Source organism: Arachis stenosperma, chromosome 8 (assembly GCF_014773155.1).
Source record: "Arachis stenosperma cultivar V10309 chromosome 8, arast.V10309.gnm1.PFL2, whole genome shotgun sequence".
NCBI lineage: Eukaryota > Viridiplantae > Streptophyta > Magnoliopsida > Fabales > Fabaceae > Arachis > Arachis stenosperma.
The window spans coordinates 18,600,563-18,612,634 of record NC_080384.1 but is presented as its reverse complement, the minus strand read 5'-3'; the positions used below and the strand labels follow the sequence as shown (position 1 = coordinate 18,612,634).

General features: G+C 32.5%; 1 protein-coding gene across 1 annotated transcript; it reads left to right on the top strand.

Annotated features, from left to right (window-relative positions):
- Positions 1–2,426: 2,426 nt before the first annotated feature.
- Positions 2,427–4,909, top strand: LOC130945511 (uncharacterized). Its single transcript, XM_057874220.1, has 3 exons — positions 2,427–2,928; positions 3,012–4,010; positions 4,089–4,909. Exons 1-3 carry the CDS (start codon positions 2,427–2,429, stop codon positions 4,907–4,909), a joined length of 2,322 nt encoding a protein of 773 aa, XP_057730203.1.
- The last annotated feature ends 7,163 nt before the right edge of the window (positions 4,910–12,072 follow it).

Here is a 12,072-nt window from a genome sequence, read left to right as displayed (position 1 = left end):
AAACTGTCTTTTGTTCTTATTTGATATGGTTTTCATCAATCTTAAAAGGATTATTCCGTATTTAGTCTTTGTCGCTCTGGTGTACAACTAGTTGTGCTAGTGTATGTTGATGACCTTGTAATTGCAAGAAATAATGGTGCTGCAATTCAAAATTTTAAACAATATTTGCACAAGGCTTCCACATGAAAGATCTTAGTAGGCTAAAGTATATTTTGGTGGTTGAGGTTGCTCGGTCTCCCACTGACATTTTCTTGTGTCAGAGAAAATATGTTTTGGACATCATCACTGAAGCATGAATATTAGGTGCTAAGCCAGCCATTACACCACGTGAGAAAAATCATCAATTGGCATTAGCTGCTGGTCCTATAATTTTTTATCCTAGTATCTATCGCCAACTTGTTGAAATGTTGATTTAGTTATGTTTTACTTGACCTGATTTAGTTTACAATGTGAATATTTTGTCTCAATTTATGTAAACTTCTCACATAGAACACTAGTAAGCTATTTTGAGAGTTATTCGTTATCTAAAGGGCTATCTTGGACAAGGTATTCATGATTTACACCTATATGGATGGCGTGACTCTGATTGGGCGAGTTGTCCTCTAACTCGCAAGTTTCTCACAGAGTGGTTTGTTCAACTTGGCAACTCTCCCATTTCATGGAAAACTCAGAAACAACAGATGGTCTCTACCCCTTCTACTAAAGCTGAGTATCGCTCAATGGCTAAGGTGATACAGAAATTGAAGTGGATTAAGGATCTTCTTTCTTATTTATTCGTACCTCATCTTGCCCCCATTCGCCTATACTGCGATAGTCAACCCTGCATATCGCTAAAAATCCAGTTCTTCACGAACGCACGAAGCACATTGAGGTTGACTGCCAAATGAAATTATGCAGCAATGTCTTCTTTCATCATATGTCCCAACACAAGTTCAATTGGCTGACATCTTCACTAAGGCTCTTGGTCCCCACAAGTTTATAACAATTTAGGTCAAGTTGGGCATTCATAACTTACATGCTCCAACTTGAGGGGGATAATAACAAAAAACTTAGCCAAATATAAAAAATAATAGAAAGCTTAGTCAAATATGGAAAATATCAATCAATAGCTAAGTTGTAATTTGGAAATATAAGTGAATATAGATAGTATTACTTTGTATATAATTTAGGAAAATTTTTGTTGTTTATTTTATAATTAGTCTCGATATTTTAGTAAAATTTTGCTGCTGTGTGAGGATATCAGTTGTATATATGTGTGGTTTATGAAATGAAGAAAATAAATTAGATAGAATAATTTCTATTATATATCACATCGACTTACATATTGACGGAGATTCTATTGATAGATGCATGAGAGATTTTCAAAATTTGCATTAGCATCCTAGCTATTTGAGATTGGGTGGAGAAATTCTTAGGAGCTAGGTCTCCTTTATGGCTGCAAGTGAGAAAGGAGATCTTCGCCTTCAAACTTAGGTGGCTTAAGATTGGAAAATATGAATAAAAAATTACAAAAATTTATATTTATTGTGATTTTAAGATACGATTAGATAATTTTTTTTAAAGAGATATTTATCTTTACATTTAGTTGCTATAAGATTGATAATAATAATCTACAAAAAATAATGAAATCTATAAATTTTTTATTTAATAATAATAATAAAATTTGCTATTCTCTAAAATAAATAAATATAAGAACTCTCTACATTTGAATAATTGCACTCTTAGTACTATTTTTCTTGAAATAACGAGCAATTGTGGCTCATTTTTTTCATTATGGATTTAGTATAAGTGTTATCTAATAAAATGGATGCATGAGAAATATTTTCACTGCTATGGAAGTTAATCAAAACGTGGGTTACGTTTAGATTTGTTTTAATTTATTTTATTTTATTGTTTTGAGAGAAAAGGACAAACGCAGCATGCGTTTTGTTTTTTCATAACGTTTTATTTTTTTTATTTCCTTTAACTCAATCGTAGGCCACGTTTTGTTGTTGATATAAAAAAAAATTTTTTGAAAGTAACCAAACGCATCTTGCATTTTATTTTTTGGTGGCAGCTTTTTCATAAACGCAGGTTGCGTTTTATGGGCTGTCAGCTTTTTTTGGAGAAACTAAAAACGCATGTTGCGTTTTGTTTAAAAAATAATAATTTAAAGAAGGGTCCAGCCTATAAATACGAAGCAACACTCTCATTCAGCTTGCCTTGCTCCATTTCTACTCATTGTATTCTTCTTTCTTACACATATGTCGTAGTTCTGAGTTTTTTTGGCAGTCAAGTGTATCAAAAAAATCGGATTAGGTGAGGTTGCAGTTATAGAAAATATTGCAAATTTGCGAGTATATTATAACGGTGAGGTTATACGAAACACACATGAGGGAGTAACTTTTGTTTGTGAATGTCCGTTGTCATTTGCTATTCCATGTACCATGAGTTTTGTAGAGTTGCAAAATGGACTTTGTAATAACATTCAAAGCCACATTTCGAAAAGGGTGAGCAACATTTTATACAGGAATCCTGTACAAGTATTTGGTGGGCTGATACAGTTTCAAATGATGCCCATCACTGATGATGCTAGTATGCAGCAGATGTTATGTACTTATCAACAAACCCGATTTCATGTGCCGATGATAGAGCTGTACGTTGAGTTCGAACAGCAGTCAGAGTTGGGCGCGGTCGAGGAGGGTGTCAATGTTGATGAGCTCGGAGATATAGGTTGGGAAGAAGATAATAATGACAGTGAAGAGGAATTCGAAGCTAACTATGAAGTCGATGACGAAAACGATGACGGAGACTTGGTAGGCAATCTGGCGGTGCAAAATGAAGCAAATCCGATTGTAAGCCAGCATCCGTTTGGTGTTCTGTCTTTTATGCGGACTCTAGATCTCGAAGCCATGCATGCCCCGGAATTTCCTGAGTATGCGAATACGGGTATGTTTTGATTATTAACTCAAATTTTCTATAGTGCTTATTTTATTTGCCTTGTCTGACTGATGGTGGTGCGCATGTCGTAGGTGAAGGCAACGCTACGGCAGAAGATGGCGAGTTTAGGGTCGGAATGGAATTTGGTTCGAGAGAGTCGGTGATATTTGCAATCAAAAGCTACACCATCTCTAGAGGAGTTGATTACATTGTGTATGAGTCTGAGCCGCAGACATTCTATGCGAAATGCAAGGGGTATGGTGCAGGGTGCGACTGGCTTATCCGAGCTAGCTTGATTCGAAAAAAGGCTTGTTGGGAGATCAGGAGATACAATGGCAAGCACACGTGCACCGTGGGCATGATTTCACAAGATCATGCCAAGTTGGACTCGGACACAATTGCAGATGCCATTAGGCCGTTGGTTGAAGCAGACCCCTCAATAAAGGTGAAGTCTGTTATTGCAGAAGTCCAAGGCAGGTTCAACTACACTGTGAGTTACCGGAAGGTTTGGTTGACAAAGCAGAAAGCTGTCACAAAAGTTTTCGGTGATTGGGAAGTTTCTTACCAGACTCTGCCAGTATGGTTGAAAGCAATGACAGTGAAGATGCAAAGGTCTCATGTTCAAATTAAAACACTCCCCGTTTATCGTGAGAGTGAGGAGATTCTGGGTGTAAGAGTTCTGCACCGCATTTTTTGGAGCTTCTATCCGTGTATTGTAGCATTCAGACACTGCAAGCCACTGGTGCAAATTGATGGCACGCACCTGTACGGAAAATATAAAGGTGCACTTCTGGTAGCGGTTGCACAAGATGGGAATCAAAACATTGTGCCTATTGCATTTACGATTGTCGAGGGTGAGACAGCAGACGCATGGGAGTTTTTCCTAACCAATTTGCGAAGATATGTTGTTACCATTGATGGTGTGGGTATTATTTCAGACCGCCATACCTCCATCGACGCTGCAATAGCTCGCAGTAACGGTGCATGGTCACCACCAAGGGCGTGGCACATGTACTGCATCAGACATATTGGGTCCAACTTCTTAAGGAGGTTCAAGGCTCCATATTTACATAAACTCGTGGTGAACACAGGTATTTCAACTCACTGTTATGATTCTATTCATAGTAAATTTCTGGCATCTGCTTATGATTAAATGGTTTGTTCTACAGGCTATTCTAGGACAGAGCAGGAGTACAACAAAAACTACCAAAGGCTTAAAGAGCGGGGTGAGGCATATACTCAATGGTGCGATGAGATCGGTGTTGAGAGATGGGTGTTGGCATTCGATGGTGGTCATCATTGGGGACATATGACGACAAACTTGGTAGAGTGTATAAATTCTGTCCTGAAGGGTGCACGCAACCTCCCTGTGACTGCCCTTGTCTGGTCAACTTTCTATCGACTGAATGAGTTGTTTACTCGGAAGAGTACCGAGACTCATGAGCGTCTCCGCAACGGATTCACGTATTCAAAATTTGCAACGAAGAGAGTTGAAGAAAGCTTCCGACGTGCAGGAAACATTGTGGTCAACCGGTTCGACAGGCGTAACGAGATGTTTGAGGTTCGCGAGATGCAGGATGGTACCATTTACACAGTTAACCTTGCGCAACGACACTGCGACTGTGGCCATTTCCAGGTCGAGCGACTCCCATGTCGCCACGTGCTTGCATGTTGCGCCAACCAGCGTCTTGATTGGCAGGTGTACGTGCACGACGCGTACAAGATGTCTGAAATTTGCAAGGTATACAGAGGCGAGTTTGTTCCTATGGATGACCCATCTACATGGGATAGATATGAAGGAGCGAATGTGATTGCCAATTGGACATTGAGGCGCGCAACGAAAGGAAGACCGAAGTCAACCCACTACTTAAATGAGATGGATTCGCGGGATATGCGTGGTCCTCGCAAGTACACTATATGTGGACGCGAGGGACATAGCCGCAGCCGATGTCCTCAGCGCGCAGGTCCAAGCTCCGTTGGAGGTCATTAGTGATTAAGCTTTTCAATGTAACTTTGTTATGATGTACTTCACAATTATGTGTTACTTTTTATGTAACCTCGTCATTTATTTTAACCTAGTTAACAATTTATAATGATTGAAATATTTAACCTCGTTATGTAACTTTTTAATAAATAAACATTTCATTCCAAAAGTACAACATGATAATCTAAAACAGAGTTATACGAGAACAAGCTAAATATGTCATAATAATAATACTGAGTGGAATCATCTAAATACTCGGTACGACAGTGAATACAAATCTGAATACAACATAGAATACAAGATCAACTGCAACGGACTACTTCCTCGGTGCCTTCTTTGAATACAAGGATGGGGTGTATTTGTTCGGAGGCGCAGTCTGTGTCCGTAAGTTATATGGATGACTCTGAGACACACCAGCATCCAGCTCACTGCTTGCACTGAAATCTATCATGCTCGCACCACCAGTGTCATACAAACCGGAACCACTCATCTCCGGATCACTCGCTCCACCAAGATCATACCAGTGCTGCAAGTCGTATCCCAAATCTCCCTCTTCCTGCTACGGATACTCATTCAAATCAAACAACTGAGAGCATGGTGGTGCGGAAGGACCGGGCGTATCTACATGACCCGTCGACTGATCACAGTCGAAGTCACTAGCATGACCTGAAGTGGCGCGACGACCGCAGACTGCTGAGATGTAGCAGGCCCTTCCTGTGGTGACGTCAGAAATAGATAATCTGAATCTGTCAGGACCTGAAAGAAACTGATAGTGTCAGATCCACCCAACGGACTAATAATAAATTATTAAAAATAATAAATATTTATTTACCATTTATTATCACAACATAATAATAAATATTATACATTTCTATAATAATAATAATAATAATAATAATAATAATAAAACCGATAACTAAACGACATTATTACCATTATTATCTTAAAAATTAATAATAAATTATTAAAAAATAATAATTTATTTATCATTTTTCAAAAATAATAATAAACATTATAGAGTACTCTATAATGCCTAAACAATATTATTACTATTATTATCTTAAAAATTAATTATAAATATTAAAAAATATTAATTTAATTTTTATTATTAAAAATTAATTATAAATACTATACAGTATTTTATAATAATAATAATAATAAAAATAATTAAATATTATTTATTTTTTCTTTCAAAAACATAATGATAACCATTCTTTTTATTAAACTGTATTATATGATCTAAGTACTCATAAAATTTAAACAGTATTATATGATCCAAGTACTCATAAACATTATTCTTATTAAATATTATTCTCATAAAATTTTAAAAAAAATTTAACTTACCCATTGAGGATGATCTAAGTACTCAATAATGTGATATTCAGGTTTAGTAAAATCTTGAACTATTTTTTATTTGATAACCAAATGAAGCTACGCTTTTCACTCTTCTTCTTCCTACCACAACCCTTCCACACACAACAACACTCTTCACTCTTCACTCACATAACACTTACTCTTCAGTAACTCTCTCATCTTCAGTAAACTTACTCTGCGTTTTGCATTTTAAACACTCCCGCAACAATCTTCTCCACCACGTGGCACGCATGCAACTAGGAACACTGCAAAGCGCAACCCACGTTTGGATGTGTAGGTCTGACAAACGCAACCTGCGTTTTACTTAGCCCTATGCTGGTCAACACTGCCCCTCTCAACATGCAGACCACATTTCGTTTCCTGGTTTCATTGCCCAGTCCAATCGCATCCTGTGTTTTGTAGGTATGCAGATTTTTGTTTTTTACGCCACTGTAAAATGTTACCTGCGTTTTGCATGTCTCTAAATCACCAGGTCCACATTGATAAAAAACTCACCATACATTCATATTCAAAGTTATCACCATTATTCTCTCCATAACTAAATTAATTTCCGAGCAATTGTATATACAAGCAAATAGCACAAAGCAACCATATAAATCACGTACATTTACATTAGTTGTCACTTTTCATTAATATTCCAATAGGTAATAATTAGAACGGTAATAAACTGTTCCTTTAAATATTAATAAAACTAATATTAATTTATTAAATTTGTAAATATTTTTTAAAGATGCAGCACATAACTCGTGGGAATTAGTCTTAAGATGTTGTATCAGTACCACGATATTACATATTAATGTTGATTGGGGGATACATGATGATAGACAAATTACATAATCTTGTCCATATTTTGTGTTGTAAAAGGTTGTGCCAGTAACCTTAAACGAATTATTGTCTTGCATTGCACAGAGATCCAGAAAGCCAAAGTGACTCGCAATAAATAAGTATTAAGACTATATTTAGAAGAGAGACTAAGATTGAAACTGAAAAATTAAAATTAAAATAAATTTTTATTGTATTTGATATAAAATATATTTAATTGAGTTAGTATTATATTTAGTTTAAAATAAATATAAAAATTAAAAGAATAAATTTGGTATTTAAAAAGTTAAATAAGGATATTTTTTAAAAGAAATGTTATTAAAATTTCAATCTCTATTTTAAAAAATTTTAGTCTTTTGTATTCTTATTTTTAAAAAGTATTAAAGAGAATGAAATTTTTTATTCTGAAATTAAAATTTTAATTTTAATCTGTGGCCACCAAATATAATATTAAATTTCAGTCTCCTATTTTAAGTTTAATATGTGAAAACAAATGCTATTTAAAGGTTTTTCTCCTTTTTTTAATAAAAAAGACAAACTTTAGTTCTTATTTTAATTCTACTTATTTAATTAATTAAAATAAATATAATTTAATATAGTTAATTTTTTATAATGTGTTAACATATGTTATGTAAAATTTGGTTTAAAAAATAAAACAATTTATTTTTTAATAACAAGCTAAGGAGATAATCTTTGGCACAAACTCTTTAGGCACAAAAAAATCGCTCTCGTTGGATTCAGTTGCATATTCCTTGTCTGACTATAAATCATCCTCCATATATATGCACTCTGAAAATTTTCTAAAAGAAGAATAAAATATTTAGAAAATTTGGTACATATGCAATCACAATATATAGAATCACTTATGTAGACCTTCAATCATCATCGAGTTAATCTCGTTTGTACAGTGACCTCAATGATATTACTCATATTTCATTTGTAATGTCAAACGAGATTCATTCATAATCTTTTTTAAATATATCTCATCTGATCTCTATAAATAAAATCTGTGCATTAAATTTTTTTTTATCTCATTGGCAATAACAATAATATAAGTGTAATATTATTTCATTTACACGGTTAATAAAATAAATAATATTATATAAAAATGTTATCTTTTAAAAAATATATAAATCGATAAATATTATATTTATTTTATTTATTAAAAAATCTTAATTACTCAAGCGTCAGACACATAAACAACAAAGCAAACCCTTGTGTTAACTGGTGACTAATATTGTTTTTGTTAAATTATTTTGTTAGTTTTTATAATTTTATTAAATTTATAATTAAATTTTTATAATTTATTTTTTTTAACTGAATCTTTATATTATTTTAAATTTTATAGTTAAATTTATGTTGTGTCAAAAATATTAAAATTAATAGATTATTTCTTTTTAAATAGAAGATAAAAGAAAAGGTATTTTATTTAGAAAAAGAATATTTTCTTAACTTTAATATTTTTGACATGGAAAAAATTTGATACAAAATTTAAAATAGTATAAGAACTTATTTGATAGAAAAAAAATTACAAAAATTTAATTATAAATTTAATAAAATTATAGAGACTGATAAAATAATTTATTTTTTTCTAATTTTTTTTTAATTCCAACTACTATTACTATCCTACTAGGAGTGACAATGGATAGGGTAAGGTACGGTTTGGAACCAATTATAACCTTATCCGCAGGTTAAGATTTTTATATAAACTCAATCATACTCTATCCACGGGTTGAGAATATTCCAACCCTAACCTTATTCGCTCTTAACCTGCGGGTATCCGACTCTACCTGTGGATTACAAAAAAGATGCAATATTATTATATAACTTGATGATAATTTAAAATAGAACTGACTTTTATGTAAAAAAAAAAAAAATTTAAGTTATCAATTAAAAATCTTCTTTTAATGACTAAAGATCTTTTGCATCTAATGAGAGGTCTTTAGTTCAACATCCATTTAAAACATATTTTTATAGAAGTATATAACATATACATATATAGGGTGCGAGTTGGCCAAATAGTATTGAGACTCAATCTGCACCTTACTCGACCCGCACAAAAATTTTACCCATTACAAATTGAATTAGCAACCTTACCCGATCAGATGAAGTCGGATTGAATATTCGCGAATAGAATACATATTACCACCTCTATACTCTACTCTTAATTAGTTGTTCGTCGTTTTCCTCTCTTATTTTCCGTTTAAAAAAAATCAATTTAATATAAATTGATTATTCAGTCAAGTTCAAACAAAAAATCCAATAATATAATTTGTTAGATGTACTAATATTTTTATTAGATTAAAAATATTAAATCAAACTAATTTAATTTAAATTACGTAATAATTTATATGTTTCATTTTATTTTTTTTTAAAATTAATCCAAACCCCACATAAACACTTTATTGGGTATCATCATATCTCTTACCTAGACCTTTTTTAATAAACTTCGATGACTTAGTGTTTCAACCCTTCGCTTCTTATGAGAGTTTGAGAGAACTTGTGGATAATATATAGTCTATTTTTTAGGATTGTCTTTATTTACAAGAACAAGATATTGATATATAAATACAAAAATATAAAATTATATTTAAAAGATAAAACATAAATAAAAATGTTGAATAAAGACATAATTTATTTTTATTTTATTTATTATTATTAATTTGTTATAATTATATTTTTTTATTATTTTTTTAAAATTTTATGTGAAAAAATAAAAAAAAATTTGATTTTTATTATTTATTTTATTTTATATTTAATTTATCACCAAACAAACTATAAAAATATTAATTTACCATGAACTATAAAATATATTATTGATATGTAGGCACTCGAAATTTTAATTTCTCCTTAATTCGTTACCATACACTCATTTTGTATATACATCATTATATATACGCGTTTAAAATTTAGGCTTTAAAATTAAAGTTTACCACGACATACGACACACAATTAAAGTAATATATATACGTATATGACAAATAAAATTTTGTTAAATAATAATGTTAATCATGAGAAAGAGGTCAAACCCTTATTATGACTAACTTCTAAAATGGGTTTCAAATAAGGTTCTATTATGCAATCTAATCAGTAGGGTGGAGTAACAACATTGCAATTAATTAGTGGTCGGTCATGTGAATTGCTTTGGAAGCAAGTTAGAATTCAAAGACACATAACACAAAATTAGCCATGAGACCCCATGCTTGTGTTTCCTACATCACCATCTGATTTGATAACATTGATTTGAACTTTGAAGCATCTGGTTCTGGTGAAGGTGATTCCCCGGGGGTCTCTTTCTATCAAGATTTCATTTCACTTTCTCTTTGATTCATCGTTCCAAGGGATAATTAATTCTTTTTCAATTATCATTAAATATAATTCATTTAGGTTAGTCTAATAATTGATTCACTAATTTATTTAAGTAAGTATTTTAGTTTAAATTTGTTGGCCAATAACAAATTCTTAAATAAAACATATTTGATATACCATGAAATGATTCTTAATTTTTAGAATGAGAAATACGGTGAAAACAAAAAGTTGTCATTAAATATTTTGATCAAGTATATATATTTATTTATATGTGTTGATTTATTTTTTGTTTTCTATTATATTTTTTAACTCAATAGTTAAAGATTAATTCGACTTAAGTAGATGAATAATTCGACCAGTTAACTATTATATGTTGATTTATATATTTTCAAATAAAATAATTAGCCTTTTTTCTATATCTAATCGAATGAGGTTTGAATTATCAGTATTTGATTAAAGAAGAATAAGTTTCACCTACTCAACCACACTTTTGAGAAATGTTTTATTTAAATTAAATAATGGAAAAGTCTAGGGAGCCAGTAATTTTATTGCATTTTGGTCAACATATAATCAGCAGAAAAAGGTGAGCCATTGGATAAAATCTCACATCAATCTCACACAATCAAATTATCATTGATGGCTAGTTGATGGCTACCAATCACAAATGTTGCTGGTCCTCTAGCATTGCTCTTAAATAAATATAAAATTTGCAGAAATACGTAAAATATAGAATAATTACTTAAATACACAATGTACTCAAGATACATTTCACGTCGAGAAACGGGTATTGAACACCTGAAATACGTCCAAAAGCCTATTAGGATCTCAATTTTGTTCTTTATCCTTCAATTTTGTTCGCATAGATAATAATTAGTTTTTTTTTGTTGTAATTTATCCTATGAGATAGTAAGAAACAATTATTAAGGAGTGATTTTTTAGTCTAATTCAACTGTGATGTTACGTACTATCCGTGTTAATATCCTACATGTGTTAAAGACTGTCATATTGAGCAATATGAGAGAATAAACTCTAAGGAGGTTGGGCGGGTTGCATATAGATTTTTGCACGCACTTCTGAGCTGTAGATTTACCAACAGATTATCTGGCTTGAAGGGGATCAGCATGTAAAAGTAATGTTCGACATACATGCAAGACTAATGCCACAACATGTGATGGAGTGGTATGCTTTGCGGTTCGTGACGTAGTTGGTGGTAGTGGGCCGTCCTATTCGAATCCTCAAGTAGTTCTGCTAGATGCAAGACCAATCCACTTCGCCCAACCTCGTGATAGTGCCGAAGAAGACGACAGTAAGGGCGATTCAGATTATGTTGTCGAATCTGGGTCATCGAACGAGACTTTTTCCTCTCGCGAGTATATGCCAGAGACTCTGACTGTCAGTGGTGTTTAGTTTCTCCCGCCTCCTCTTTTACCCATTCCTCAATTGTTATAAGTTCCAAGTTATTATTGTACTTTGAATTTAGACGCAATGCAGCTGGATGATCCTTTCAATACCGGCCAAAGGGAGAAGGTTATAACACCGATAGTGGGTTGGAATTCCGGGATGGTCATAGGTTCAGGAACCGTGATGCTGTTCTAATGGCGGTGAAGAACTATAGTATTCGAAGGAATGTAGAGTATAGAGTTCTAGAGATGGATAGGCTTATA